The sequence below is a fragment of the Chiloscyllium plagiosum genome, unplaced genomic scaffold (assembly GCF_037043375.1).
Source record: "Chiloscyllium plagiosum isolate Xiang-an unplaced genomic scaffold, Cpla_swu_hap1 HiC_scaffold_15, whole genome shotgun sequence".
In the NCBI taxonomy this organism is placed as follows: Eukaryota; Metazoa; Chordata; class Chondrichthyes; order Orectolobiformes; family Hemiscylliidae; genus Chiloscyllium; species Chiloscyllium plagiosum.
The window spans coordinates 38,600,279-38,613,082 of record NW_028270153.1 but is presented as its reverse complement, the minus strand read 5'-3'; the positions used below and the strand labels follow the sequence as shown (position 1 = coordinate 38,613,082).

General features: G+C 44.5%; 1 protein-coding gene across 1 annotated transcript in view; it reads left to right on the top strand.

The window, feature by feature from the left end:
• The first annotated feature begins 1,089 nt into the window (after positions 1-1,089).
• LOC122560107 (sodium-dependent lysophosphatidylcholine symporter 1-like) overlaps positions 1,090-12,804 on the top strand; it is a 58,346-nt gene continuing 46,631 nt past the window's right edge. The window contains exons 1-3 of the mRNA XM_043710346.2: positions 1,090-1,689; positions 3,023-3,148; positions 6,982-7,106. Of these exons, the coding sequence (XP_043566281.2) occupies positions 1,600-1,689; positions 3,023-3,148; positions 6,982-7,106 (341 nt within the window). The 5' untranslated portion in view covers positions 1,090-1,599. The remainder of the gene's footprint in view (positions 1,690-3,022; positions 3,149-6,981; positions 7,107-12,804) is intronic.

The window sequence follows — 12,804 nt, the reverse complement described above, 5'->3', positions numbered from 1 at the left end:
TGAAATGTTGATTTTCCTGCTCCTGGGATGTTACCTGACCGGCTGTGCTTTCCCAGCACCCCACTCTTGATTCTGATCTTTGGCATCTTTCTCCTAGGAATTTGGCCAGCACATAGTACACCCATTCATTGGAGTGTGCACTTGGCTTTGACTGAATGTTCATGCTATTAGGACAAGATTCATATCTAGAAATTAAATCATTCTTAAATCTTTCATCGGATAACATGTTGGGATTCATGTGAGATATAAGTTGCAGCATTGGAGAAAAGAGCTATGGTTCCAACAGCTTTCCACTACAGCCTACCGAGGCCAGCATTTATCATTCGTGCTGCAAATGAGAAGGTGGTGGTGAGCTGCGCCCTTCCATTGCTTTGTTGTATACATATGGACCTTGTTAGTAAGGGGTATCTAGCATTTTGGATAAGTTCTGCCATATTATTGGTGTAGTTGAAACTTACCTCACTCTACGATCAAGGGGGAAAGCTAATAGAGGGGGCTGAGCAAATACAATGAGGAGCCTTGGCCCATTCCACATGAAGTTAAAACACCTGAGTTCACTCCGCGTTTTGGGGGAAAAAATACAGCAGCCGTGGAGAGGGGGAAAAAAAGGTTGTTTCGAGCCCAGTGACCCTGAGATGCTGTCAGACCTGCTGAATTTCTCCACGTTTTCATTTTTGATTGAGTTTTTCCAGCATCTGCGGTTTGGTTTTATTGCACGTGTGAAGTTGATGCCTTCCAATTTATTTCCTTATAAATTCCTTTGCAAGATGTGGCTATCACCAACTAAGCTAATATGTATTACCCATTTCTAATTGCTCACGGGAAAATAGTGGTGAGCTGTTGCCGTGGACTACTGCTACTATCTTGTATACTCCAAATAAAATCTTGTGTAGTTTGTTGGGGAAATTGCATGTAGTACTGGTCCTGTCCATTTAAATGGTGGAGATCGAGGCTTTGGAAGTTGAATTTGGTGACTTAGTGCTGTGCATCTCGCCGCTTCCTAGCTGAGATCTTAGCATCTCGCTAATTTAGGAAGGAGTGCTGGTGAAAGGAAAGGGGCAATTCGAGATTGCTGGGGTTGTAATAATTGAAGTAGTCGAGCGGAGGCGCAACTTTACTGTGCAATGGTAAAATTGCAAAATGTTGTAATCTCACTTCAATCGTTAATGGCAAAATTCAAACGAAAAGAGCGGAACGCAAGTTCCACAGTATATTTCACTATACGTGTGTGTGTGTTTTCCCCCTTATGTTTGCGTATTCAATTAACAGAATAAAGCAATTTAAAACAAGGACGTCCCAGAGGCTGGCAGGAACCCGGAAAGTTGAACCTGAAATTGCAGCCCGTACAGAATCTGGAGTAACCGGCTGCTCAGCTTCATCTCTGAGGAAGGCAATAGGAAGTCCCGGACTGGAATCCAGGAGCTGAGCCGATCCAAACCACGAACTGGATCTGGCTCGCCAGCAGCAGGAGCCTGTTGCTGTCGGCGGCTCGGTGACGCTGCACTGTCCGCCGCTCGATCACAATCCCCAGGGGTGTGACGAGGAGCGGCTCTGCTGCTGTGAGAGGGAGCCGAGTGAGTCCTGCTCGCTGCCCGCCCGATGGGGTCTGAAGAGCAGAGCCTGGGTGAGAAGTTACTGGAAGAGGAGGAAACCTACCCCCATCCCGGGGGCTCCGTGCGGGTCCTGCAGGTGAGAAGCAGAGAATTAAAACACAGCAGATTCTGGATTTTCTTTTTTGGGTGAAAAAAGGGACCATAAAAGTTGAAATTAGAACAGAAGACATACACATTAGTGGTCAACATCACAGAGGTGTGTGGCCTGAGTTAACGCAGCAAAAGGATAAAAACAAAATGCTGGAGAAACTGAGCAGGTCCGAGTGATACAATAACTTTCCAATTCTTTGCTTTAATCACAACCTGTGGATTCTATTCGTGGGGTTAGCCGTAACAATTTAACTCCCAACAGTAGTAATAATTGGAAACAGTCAAATTAATTTCAGGGAATTATTAAAGTAGCAGCTGAAACATTTGAAACAAATTACGTCTGTTTAAAATTTAACTGGAGAAGCCCTTAAACACTCAATTACAGGAGTAGCAATAGCTGGAACAGCAGGTGTTTCAGTTACTGCAGTATTTCCTCTGGGATGGTCTGCATTGAATCTAACCTGGCTGTGAAACATTACATAATGGGGGAAAAATGCCCTGTGATTTTCATACTATTACTTGTAGGACCCCTTTTCAAAATAATTAATAGTCATCAACTCCCACATCCCATCAAAGTTACATTCTTAATAATGTGTGGAACACGTGAAAATATTGCTTAGTTTCAGAAACATACTCTTGGAGTCAAAGTATTTTAAAAAAAACTTAACTCTTTTAAACAAAGCTGAACTCAGCTGGTCCCTTGGTACTCTCGGATGCTGCCTGAACTGCTGTGCTTTTCCAGCACCACTAATCGAGAATTTGGTTTCCAGCATCTGCATTCATTGTTTTTACCCTTTGTAACTGTAAGTGTACATGGAAATATTATTCTCGTCGCTTGCAGTTTAGCTCCACCCCAAAAAATCTGATAAGGTAGTCTGCCCACTCTATGCTCGTGACACGAACCCAAGTTTCAGGATGCCATTTGTCCATTTAACCTTTACTGCAGTGACTCTCTAACCGTACTGTGCTAGCTTATCACCTGCAGCACGCAGTTGTAGGGTCAGCCCTGCTTAATCAGCATTTCACATGATTTTGAGTACATCTGGATAGTTACCAGACCTTGAAGAATCTGTGGACCACAGTTTGAGAACTACTAAGCTAACTAACTAAATTGTTTTTTTTCTAAGATGTACAAACCAAGTAAAACTTTTTGGGTGAGATGCAACCATGTTAATCATTGTGGACTGTTAGACCTTCATAAGATTTGGTAAACTTGGTAGAACAGAAAGTAAAGCATTATGTCTGAAGTAAGCTGATCTTTATGCTGACCCTACTGTCGTTCTTCACAGTCCTTTGACTGTTTTGTCCTTTGTCTACAGAAGGGCAATGGACGAGCACTGCCATTCTGCCGGAAGATCTGCTTTGCTGTTGGAGGTGCACCATATCAAATGACAGGAAATGCTATTGGTTTCTTCCTCCAAATATTTCTGCTGGATGTTGTTCAGGTATACAAAACTTTCCTGTCTATTTTCAAGACTGTAATTATCATTCCAGTGAAGCAGTTTTGCCATAGTATGGTACAAAACTAGTATGCTAGACATCATGAATTCAGATTCTTCTGTGACAACTTGGGAAATAAAATTCAATAAATTTGTTTAAATCTGCCAGATTATAGTTCTAATCCTAACTAATCCACTGTTAATGTCATTCGAAAAAGGGAACCCCAGCATCCTTAACTAGTCTAGGAGAAAGTGAGAACTGCAGATGCTGGAGATCAGAGTCGAGTGTGTGGTGCTGGAAAAGGTCAGGCAGCATCCGAGAAGCAGGGGAATTGATGCTTTGGACGTGAGCCCTTCATCAGGAGTGGTCTGAATAAATACAGACCTTCCTGATGAAGGGCTGATGCCCAAAACGTGGATTCTCCTGCTCCTCGGATGATTCTTTACCTGCTGTGCTTTTCAAGCTCCACACTCTTGATCCCTAACTGGACTGGTCTATTTGTGACTGCAATGGAACAATATATGGTGTGATTTGAGTTTTGCCATTATTTATGTATTTTGTTTTTAATTTATTTTAGTTTGGAGTCTGTAGTTGGATCTTGTGGCAAGTAGATTTTGGACTGTGTGCATGAATGGGTTTAACTATTAACTTCTCAGTATTTATGGAACAATGCTTTTCTTTAAAGTAAGCGTGCGAGTGAGTGATTGAGTTTCTGGGGTGCAAATGGGAACATGATTTCATTGGAAGAGTTTTGTGAGCAGACAGGATAAACATTGAGGAGTATTAGGCTGATTTCAGCTATAAGAATCAGAATTTGTTTTTGCAAAGGGGGAATGCCCAAAGCTTGGAAACCGTTTGGCTTCAGTTTACAGGCATCCTAGTTGGATTTGGAAAGATGAAACAGTTCTCCTCGATCAAGGAATTCATTTAGAAAAGATAGAGATTATTTACTTCCATGTAAAACATCTTTAGTTTGAAAGTCTCAGATCTGAAATGTTTGTTTAGAACCTTGAAAGGGTTATTTAAAGCTACGAAAGTCTAAGCTCAGTTGTGCATATTCAAGGAAGAGGCCATCAAATTCTTTAAGACTGGGAATTGAAAACACAGTTAAGTCAAATCTGATTCTCTTGCCGTTTGAATATTGTAAAGGGGTACTACTGGAATAGATAAGATTGTGTTTTACCGTGTTTCAAAATCTTTCATTGTGTTATGTAAATAGCTTGGTTTATTCTATTTTATCATCTTTTTGTTTGCTTAATAAGCATCTGTTTTGCTGTTTTAAATCAGATTTGCAGTATTGTGTGTTTCTGTTTGAGTGAAAGATCTCTGTTTAAATAAAACAAAACAAAATATGTTCTGTTGAGCTAGATTTCAGGCTGGGATCTGATTTGTTTAGTGATAACATCAGCTGGAATCATAACATTAATTAACTTTTATTACCTTCAGAAATCACTTAAACCAGAGAGTTATGATTTCCCGTACTACATCCCTATGTGTGCACCCTTCATTCTCAAACCCATCAGTAGGAGATGGTGAAGGGAAAGTAGGATGATCCCATGGCTCACATCTTAACATCTGCACCTGTGACTATGAGAAATAAGAGCAGGAGGAGGCCACAAGCTCCTTGAGCTTACTCCACCAGTCAATGGGATCTTGACTTCATCTCCACTTCTTTCTGCCTGATATCCATCAATTTGCTTCATGTTCAAAATTCTATTGTTCTTGCTGTTAAGTATCCTGAACAGCTGAGTGTCCACAACCCTCTAGGATCGAGAATTCAGAGATTCATAACTGAGTAAACAAATTTCTCATTGTTTCAATCCAATAGGGGCCTATGCCCCCTATTTCTAGATTTTCCCAGGCAAGAAAAACAGACTCTTTGTATTTGCCTTTTTAAGCCCCCTTAAAATCTTATGTTTCAATGAAATCGACTCCCAATTATCTAACCTGCAGAAAGTAAACCTGCATTCTGTTACTGTTTACTATTCCCACTCTGTATCTGTTGTATGTACAAGTTTAAATCAATAGTACTTTTCTAAACGAAATATTGCAAATAGTCAATGTTATAGTTTAACATTTGTAAATTTACATAACATGCACAGTAGGAGAGAATTTTTTTCAGTTAAATATTTTCGTCTGCATCTACCCTGTCCTATGGTTGATTCTTGATTCCCATTTCCTCTGTTTATTAATTAAATACCATGCTTTCAGCCCCTTAAACTGTTTCCCTTTAGAAATGAACTCGTGTAACTTCCACCGTAATGTTTCCTGTTTCTCAGAATTTTCATCGCAGTCCTTCGAATTATATTTAATTTAAGTCACTGGCCGTATTTCTTGTACTTTCCCTTTTACCCTTCTGGATGAATGTTCACTGATTTTCCTCTTCTTCGCATATCCCGTTTGATTGGTATTTTTGTGTGGGGAGGTCTGTAGTAATAACCTTGGCAGTAGGAATTGCTTACATTACTGTTCCAGTATTGTCCTACCTTTGTACCTTCTCTGATTGGCTTGACCTTCCCTATTTCTCAAGCTCTTCTGTTCCTATAGCCTTCTGAGATCTCTACACTCCTCAAATTCTGGTGTGCCATAAAGTTTGATTTTCTGTATTGCATGATTTAACACTGCCTTCCGCAACCTGGGACCTGCTGTGGAATCCCATTTCTAAACCTATCCATCTCTCTGTCTTCCTTCAAGATTCTCATTCAAAGCTATCTTTATTATATTGAAACAGCACGTCTTTAAATACAGGATTTATAAAGAAAACAGAATCATAATTTCTTGCATTGGAAAATGTTGCGTTAATCTGTCAATGTACAAAAACAGGCCGAGGAATGTAAATATCAGTTTTGTGAAAATCTGGCTTTTGATCTGTTTATAGTCAGAAGATGCAAGTCTAATTGGACTGAAAACTATTCGAGAAATAAGTACTTTATTTCCTTGAAATCTGCTATTTTTAATTTCAGCATCTATCAGTAAAGAAGATTGCTTCCTAACTACATGTCTTACTCCATGAAAATGTCCTTGTTTAGGATTCAAATTTCATAGTAGCATTTTAATTTCTATCTTGAGGCTAGGTTTGTGTGGAGGCTGTCCAGTAAAAATTCTGTATAGAAACAATAGCTGATATATTTTCATTCATCTGACAACTCTTTTTTTTATCTTCAAATCTTGTATATCTTTTTTAACATTAAGCATTGGTTTAGAATAGTTTACATGAAATAATTGTCCCCACTGTTTGCCACACTTAACCAATTTTATCAATTCATGTATACTTTTTTGTATCATCCCCAACCCAATGCCAATTCATCTTTTCCTTGCCATCCATCTCATCTCATCCACATTCTGTTCCCTCCATTTCATCACCATTCTCTTTTTTGCCATTTAGCATCCTTCCCATCAGCCCCATGCCTCAGAAATAAACTCTTCAACCAGGGTCAATTTGTTGTTGGGTCCCCTTTAACTTTCACTTTTATTTCTCTCCTGCAGCTTCACTACCCAACTGCTGCAGCTAACAACTGTTGGCAGCTGTGAGTGCACCGCACACTTCAGTCTTCTGCATGCCTCCAAGATACCTCTGCATTGGTCAGATATCTCCCATTTCAATGAACCCACCATCAGCTATGCTGCTTAAAATAATCAATCCAAACAGTCTGGACAGACTAAATATTGATTTCAGTTTGTATCAAATTGAATCATTTTAGGGTTTTAGATTACTTTTGTTTCCTTTAGTACATTTGCAGTTCAGAATTTGTCATTGACTTTCTATTTCAGTGATTCAAATGTGCAGGATCTGCATGTGCACAATAGCGCTTACTTTGTCAATAATCCTTTCTTTCAGATGGAGGCTTTCTATGCATCTCTGATCTTGTTCATTGGTCGAGTTTGGGATGCTTTCACTGATCCTATTGTTGGATTCCTCGTCAGTAAAAGCAGAAGGACAAGATTTGGCAAGTTGCTTCCTTGGTGAGGATATCTTGGATCATATTTTCTTACTACATTTAGGGGATTAATTGAAAAAAGTCCTCAAATTCTCTCTTGTGGCATGTTTTAAGCTCTGCAAGTTTAGATAGCAGGGTGTCTGCTGTCTGAGATATTAGGGTAAGGATAATCATCTGATGATGTGGCTACATGATTGAACACTTTAAAATGACTGGATCTGTAATCTTCATTAACACAAAATAATGTGAAGAACTGACCAATGCAGGATGCCACAGGTACTTATTTTATCTTTCTAAGGAATTTTAAATGAATATTGTCAATTTTAGAGGGAATCTGAGTAATGTGGGCAATGGTGAGGTGTGGCAGAATCAGATGATAAGTGTAGCAAGGCCTACTTTGGCATCAAGATCACCTTGTTCTCTCTTGTAGCTTTTTGCAAGAAACATGGCAAGATTCTCACTGGACAATCATGAGGTGCCAATTAATGGTCATTATTGATTGTTAAATGCTGTGTTAATGCCATAACTCACCTCATTAATACTAACACTCCCATCTTCGCAAACTTGCCAAATAAGCTATGTATATCAGGAAAACTTGACCAGGAAACCAGAGCTTATACCCAGAGGAGTCAGCTTGTGACTTGCTCCCAACAATCCCTATCTTACACACTGGGAGTCCCAGCTCAGGGCACGATCTGTAGGCACCGGTGGTATACCTTTCAGTAATGGACTTTGGCATCCAAAATCTGCAAATCTATTGCAACTATCACTGCACCTCCCTGATATGCTGACAGGTCACTCATAAGGTACAGATGTAGATTGCAGGGTGCAGCAACAACTACAATTGAGAAGGTTGTAGCAGGGCCACTTTGTGCACATACACAGGGACATAGATCACAGAATGGATAATGCTACATCTCAAGGCTGCTAGCATGCTCTTTTAGCACTTGTTCATTTTGCACCTACCAACCTGCATACGTGCACTACCAGTGCCTTACTTTGTCTTGCTTTGCATTGTTTTGCTGAGCCATTGTGGTCACTACCTTTGTAAAGGACTGTTTAGTGAGAGACGCAGGCAGACTGCTTGTCAGAATTGGAACATCCTGTAATGCAGGGGAGGGGACATCTTGCTGTATGGAGTACTGAGACAGCAATTTATCATTCGCAGCATGTGCCAACTGTCTGTGAGGCAAACATACTACATTCACTCATGTCAAAAATATGTGGAGGCTGTCCCTCAATTAAAGCAAGGAGAGAGGTGCCGAGAATGGTTGGGGTATGTCAGTACCATTAGTCACAAATGCAATGTGCATAAAATCCAAGGGCTGTGATATGGCCAGTCATCTGTTTGGAATGAACAAGATCCAGGGTTCTGACCCAATACAGTTCAGAGTATTCAGGGGTCAGTCTTGTAGGACCAGCACAAGCAGTCAGGGGAACTGCAGATGATCAGTGAGGAAGTGGGGAGCACAACAGTCATGAACCTGGGGGTGATCTTCGAAGTTGTTTAGCAGTGTGTGGCATCTGCGAAGTTACAGGAGGGTTCAGGACAGTGGGAGGTTGCTGTCAGAGCATCAGGGAGATCAGTGATAGAGGGTTAGAAGAGTCGAGGCTGAGGAGGAAAGCAGAGTCATGTCTATTAATGGGGATAAGGACGTTGATAGGACCACTCTCATTGAACAGGGGCTACTTGAAATTGATTTGGAGAGCCTGGCGGGGATGGTTGCTGACTGTGACTACTACTGGGGCCTCCACAGGGAGAGTATAAAGGGGCAAGATGGGTATCAGCAGGATGTAATGGAAGGGAGGACAGTTAACTATGAAGTTTAGTATGGTAAGTTTCCACCTTCAGGTGATGGGTTGTCAGAGTAAAACAAGGTAATAGGATGTTGTGATGGGAGGGTTATCTGCTGATGAGTTGGGGCGCAGTGTTGATGGTGTCCAATGTGATCTGCATTGCCAGCCATCATGTTCCCTTCTCTTGCTGTGAAGTGCTGCTAGAAAATGGCTGGAATGCTGCCCAGTGTGAATGGAGTAAGTTAATGATGAAAGCACAGCATCCACATTTACTAGATGCCAGTATATTGTAGCAGCTAAAACATGAAGCAACCTTTGGAGGTGTAACCACATTGGATTGCAGCACCCATGTCAGATGTTTGTCAAAGGTGATTTGTTGCATGCCATTGTTGCTTGCAAATTGAACCAGGGCATCCCAGTAATATTGAAGTGATCAGCAGTGACACTGTGAATAACCTGTGCAGGCTGCCGGCAAGTCACTGTTAGTGCAACTTCCAAGGGCCTTGTGTGAGCTCCACAATTTTGAGTCTTCCTTTGTAATGCAGCTTCCATTGTTATGTGTGCTGAATGCAATGTCAGGTTCAGCAGTTTGTGGGTGTACATTTGGGAGGCTGGTGTTGCACTGTAGGCAGCCCCTTTTCAGCTCTTCCAACACCACTGATCCAGAATCTGGTTTCCAGCATCTGCAGTCATTGTTTTTACCTCGTTGATTTTAACCCTACTGCGAATCCTCTTGCAAGGATGACTGCCTTGAAGAAGTTTTCCTCCTCTCTCTACAAGAATCTCAGGGAGTCTCTCTCTCACTGCAACTCCTAGGTCATTTCCTCTGCCCTGAAGCTCTTCAACCATGTCCTGAAACAAACTCACTACCACAGCCACATTTGCTTCCTCAGTGCCTGCCTCCGTAACCAACTCATCCCACACGGACTCCAGACCACCTTTAAACCAGCAGAGTTCGGACCTGAACAGGACAAACAGTACAGACTACAGATTCAAAAACACCAGCAATAGTTCTCCTTCAAGATCCTCCGCTCCACGCTTGCAGCAATGCGCCGGCACCTAACCTCTCTACAGTCAGCCCTGCCTCAGCTGAGGGCCACACTCTCTCAGAATTGCAAAGGACCCACTCTGTACTACATCCTCAGGAGAATTCATACTCTCAACAAACAGTATTTCAATTCCATCTCAAACATCAAAAACTGTAAATACAACAAACCTTTATCCACCCACCTCCATAATCAGCGCTCCTCAAACATTCCAGAAGATTCCCCTGGCTTCAGAATCTATTCCGCCATTAGCCATGCGACTGATGCAGCTGCCACCCCCACGCTGATTGATGATGTCACTTCCGCCCCCATCATGGCCACTCCCACAACCACTTCCATCCCTCACAATTCCTCATGCATCACACGTGACATCACTTCCGCCCCTCACATCATTGTTGATGCCACATGCTCAGTGACTTCCGCCACCCCTACTGCCGTTATCACCACCACTTCCGCCCCCACCAGCGCCACTCACCTGCATTCTGCTGACATATCCCCCCACTGTCACTATCCCCACCCCCCAGAACTCCGAGGGGAACACTACCCCTGCTCATGACTCCACCCCCATTCCCCTCACCATCACACCCACTCCAGTTACAGGTTCCGCCCCCACTCCCAGCTCTACACCCATACCAGATCCCAGCTCCCAGCACTGCCGAGTTTTCACCATCCCCCCCCAGACCTCCCCCTCACTGAGGACGAACGATCAGCCCTCAGCAAAGGGCTCACCTTCGTCCCCCTCCGTCCACGCATCAATGAATTTAATACACGCCGTGACGTCGAACAATTCTTCCGTCGCCTCCATCTCCGAGCTTACTTTCACAATCGGGACTCCCGCCCACCTTCCGAGGACCCCTTCGCCCACCTCCAACACACTGCATCCACCTGGACACCCCGCGCTGGCCTATTACCTGCCCTCGACCTCTTCATTTCCAACTGCCGCCGGGACATTAACCACCTCAACCTCTCACCCTCACAACGCGCAGCCCTCCAATCCCTCTGCTCCAATCCCAACCTCACCATCAAGCCAGCGGATAAAGGGGGCGCAGTGGTAATCTGGCGCACTGACCTCTACACCGCTGAAGCCAAACGTCAACTCGAGGACACCTCTTCCTACTGCCCCCTCGACCATGACCCCACACCCATCACCAAACCATCATCTCCAAGACCATACAGAACCTCATCACCTCAGGAGATCTCCCACCCACAGCTTCCAACCTCATAGTCCGGGAACCCCGCACTGCCCGGTTCTACCTCCTTCCCAAGATCCACAAGCCTGACCACCCTGGCTGACCCATTGTCTCAGCATGCTCCTGCCCCACTGAACTCATCTCTACCTACCTCGACACTGTCCTACTCCCCCCTAGTCCAGGAACTCCCCACATACGTTCGAGACACCACCCACGCCCTCCACCTCCTCCAAGACTTCCGTTTCGCCGGCCCCAAACGCCTCATCTTCACCATGGATATCCAATCTCTCTACACCTCCATCCGCCATGATCAGGGCCTCCAAGCCCTCCGTTTTTTCCTCTCCAGATGTCCCCAACAGTACCCTTCCACCGACACGCTCAGTCGTTTGGCCGAACTGGTCCTCACCCTTAACAATTTCTCCTTTGAATCCTCCCACTTCCTCCAGACCAAAGGGGTAGCCATGGGCACACGTATGGGCCCCAGCTATACCTGTCTCTTTGTTGGCTACGTAGAGCAGTTGATCTTCCGTAATTACACCAGCACCACTCCCCACCTCTTCCTCCGCTACATTGATGACTGCATTGGCGCCACCTCGTGCTCCCACGAGGAGGTTGAGCAATTCATCAACTTCACCAACACATTCCACCCTGACCTTAAATTTACCTGGACCATCTCTGACACCTCCCTCCCCTTCCTGGACCTCTCCATCTCCATTAATGACGACCGACTCGACACCGACATTTTTTACAAACCCACCGACTCCCACAGCTACCTGGATTACACCTCTTCCTACCCTACCTCTTGCAAAAATGCCATCCCGTATTCCCAATTCCTCCGCCTCCACCGGATCTGCTCCCAGGAGGACCAGTTCCACCACAGAACACACCAGATGGCCACCTCCTTTAGAGACCGCAATTTCCCTTCCCACGTGGTTAAAGATGCCCTCCAATGCATCTCGTCTACATCCCGCACCTCCGCCCTCAGACCCCACCCCCCCAACCTTAACAAGGACAGAACGCCCCTGATGCTCACCTTCCACCCTACCAACCTTCGCATAAACCCAATCATCCGCCGACATTTCCGCCACCTCCAAACAGACCCCACCACCAGGGATATATTTCCTTCCCCACCCCTTTCCGCCTTCCGCAAAGACCGTTCCCTCAGTGACTACCTGGTCAGGTCCACGCCCCCCTACAACCCACCCTCCTATCCTGGCACTTTCCCCTGCCACCGCAGGAACTGTAAAACCTGCGCCCTCACCTCCTCCCTCACCTCTATCCAAGGCCCTAAAGGAGCCTTCCACATCCATTAAAGTTTTACCTGCACATCCACTAATATCATTTATTGTATCCGTTGCTCCCAATGCGGTCTCCTCTACATTGGGGAGACTGGGTGCCTCCTAGCAGAGCGCTTTAGGGAACATCTCTGGGACACCTGCACCAATCAACCACATCACCCCGTGGCCCAACATTTCAACTCCCCCTCCCACTCTGCCGAGGACATGGAGGTCCTGGGCCTCCTTCACCGCCGCTCCCTCACCACCAGACGCCTGGAGGAAGAACGCCTCATCTTCCACCTCAGAACACTTCAACCCCAGGGCATCAATGTGGACTTCAACAGTTTCCTCATTTCCCCTTTCCCCCACCTCACCCTAGTTCTAAACTTCCAGCTCAGCACTGTCCCCATGAC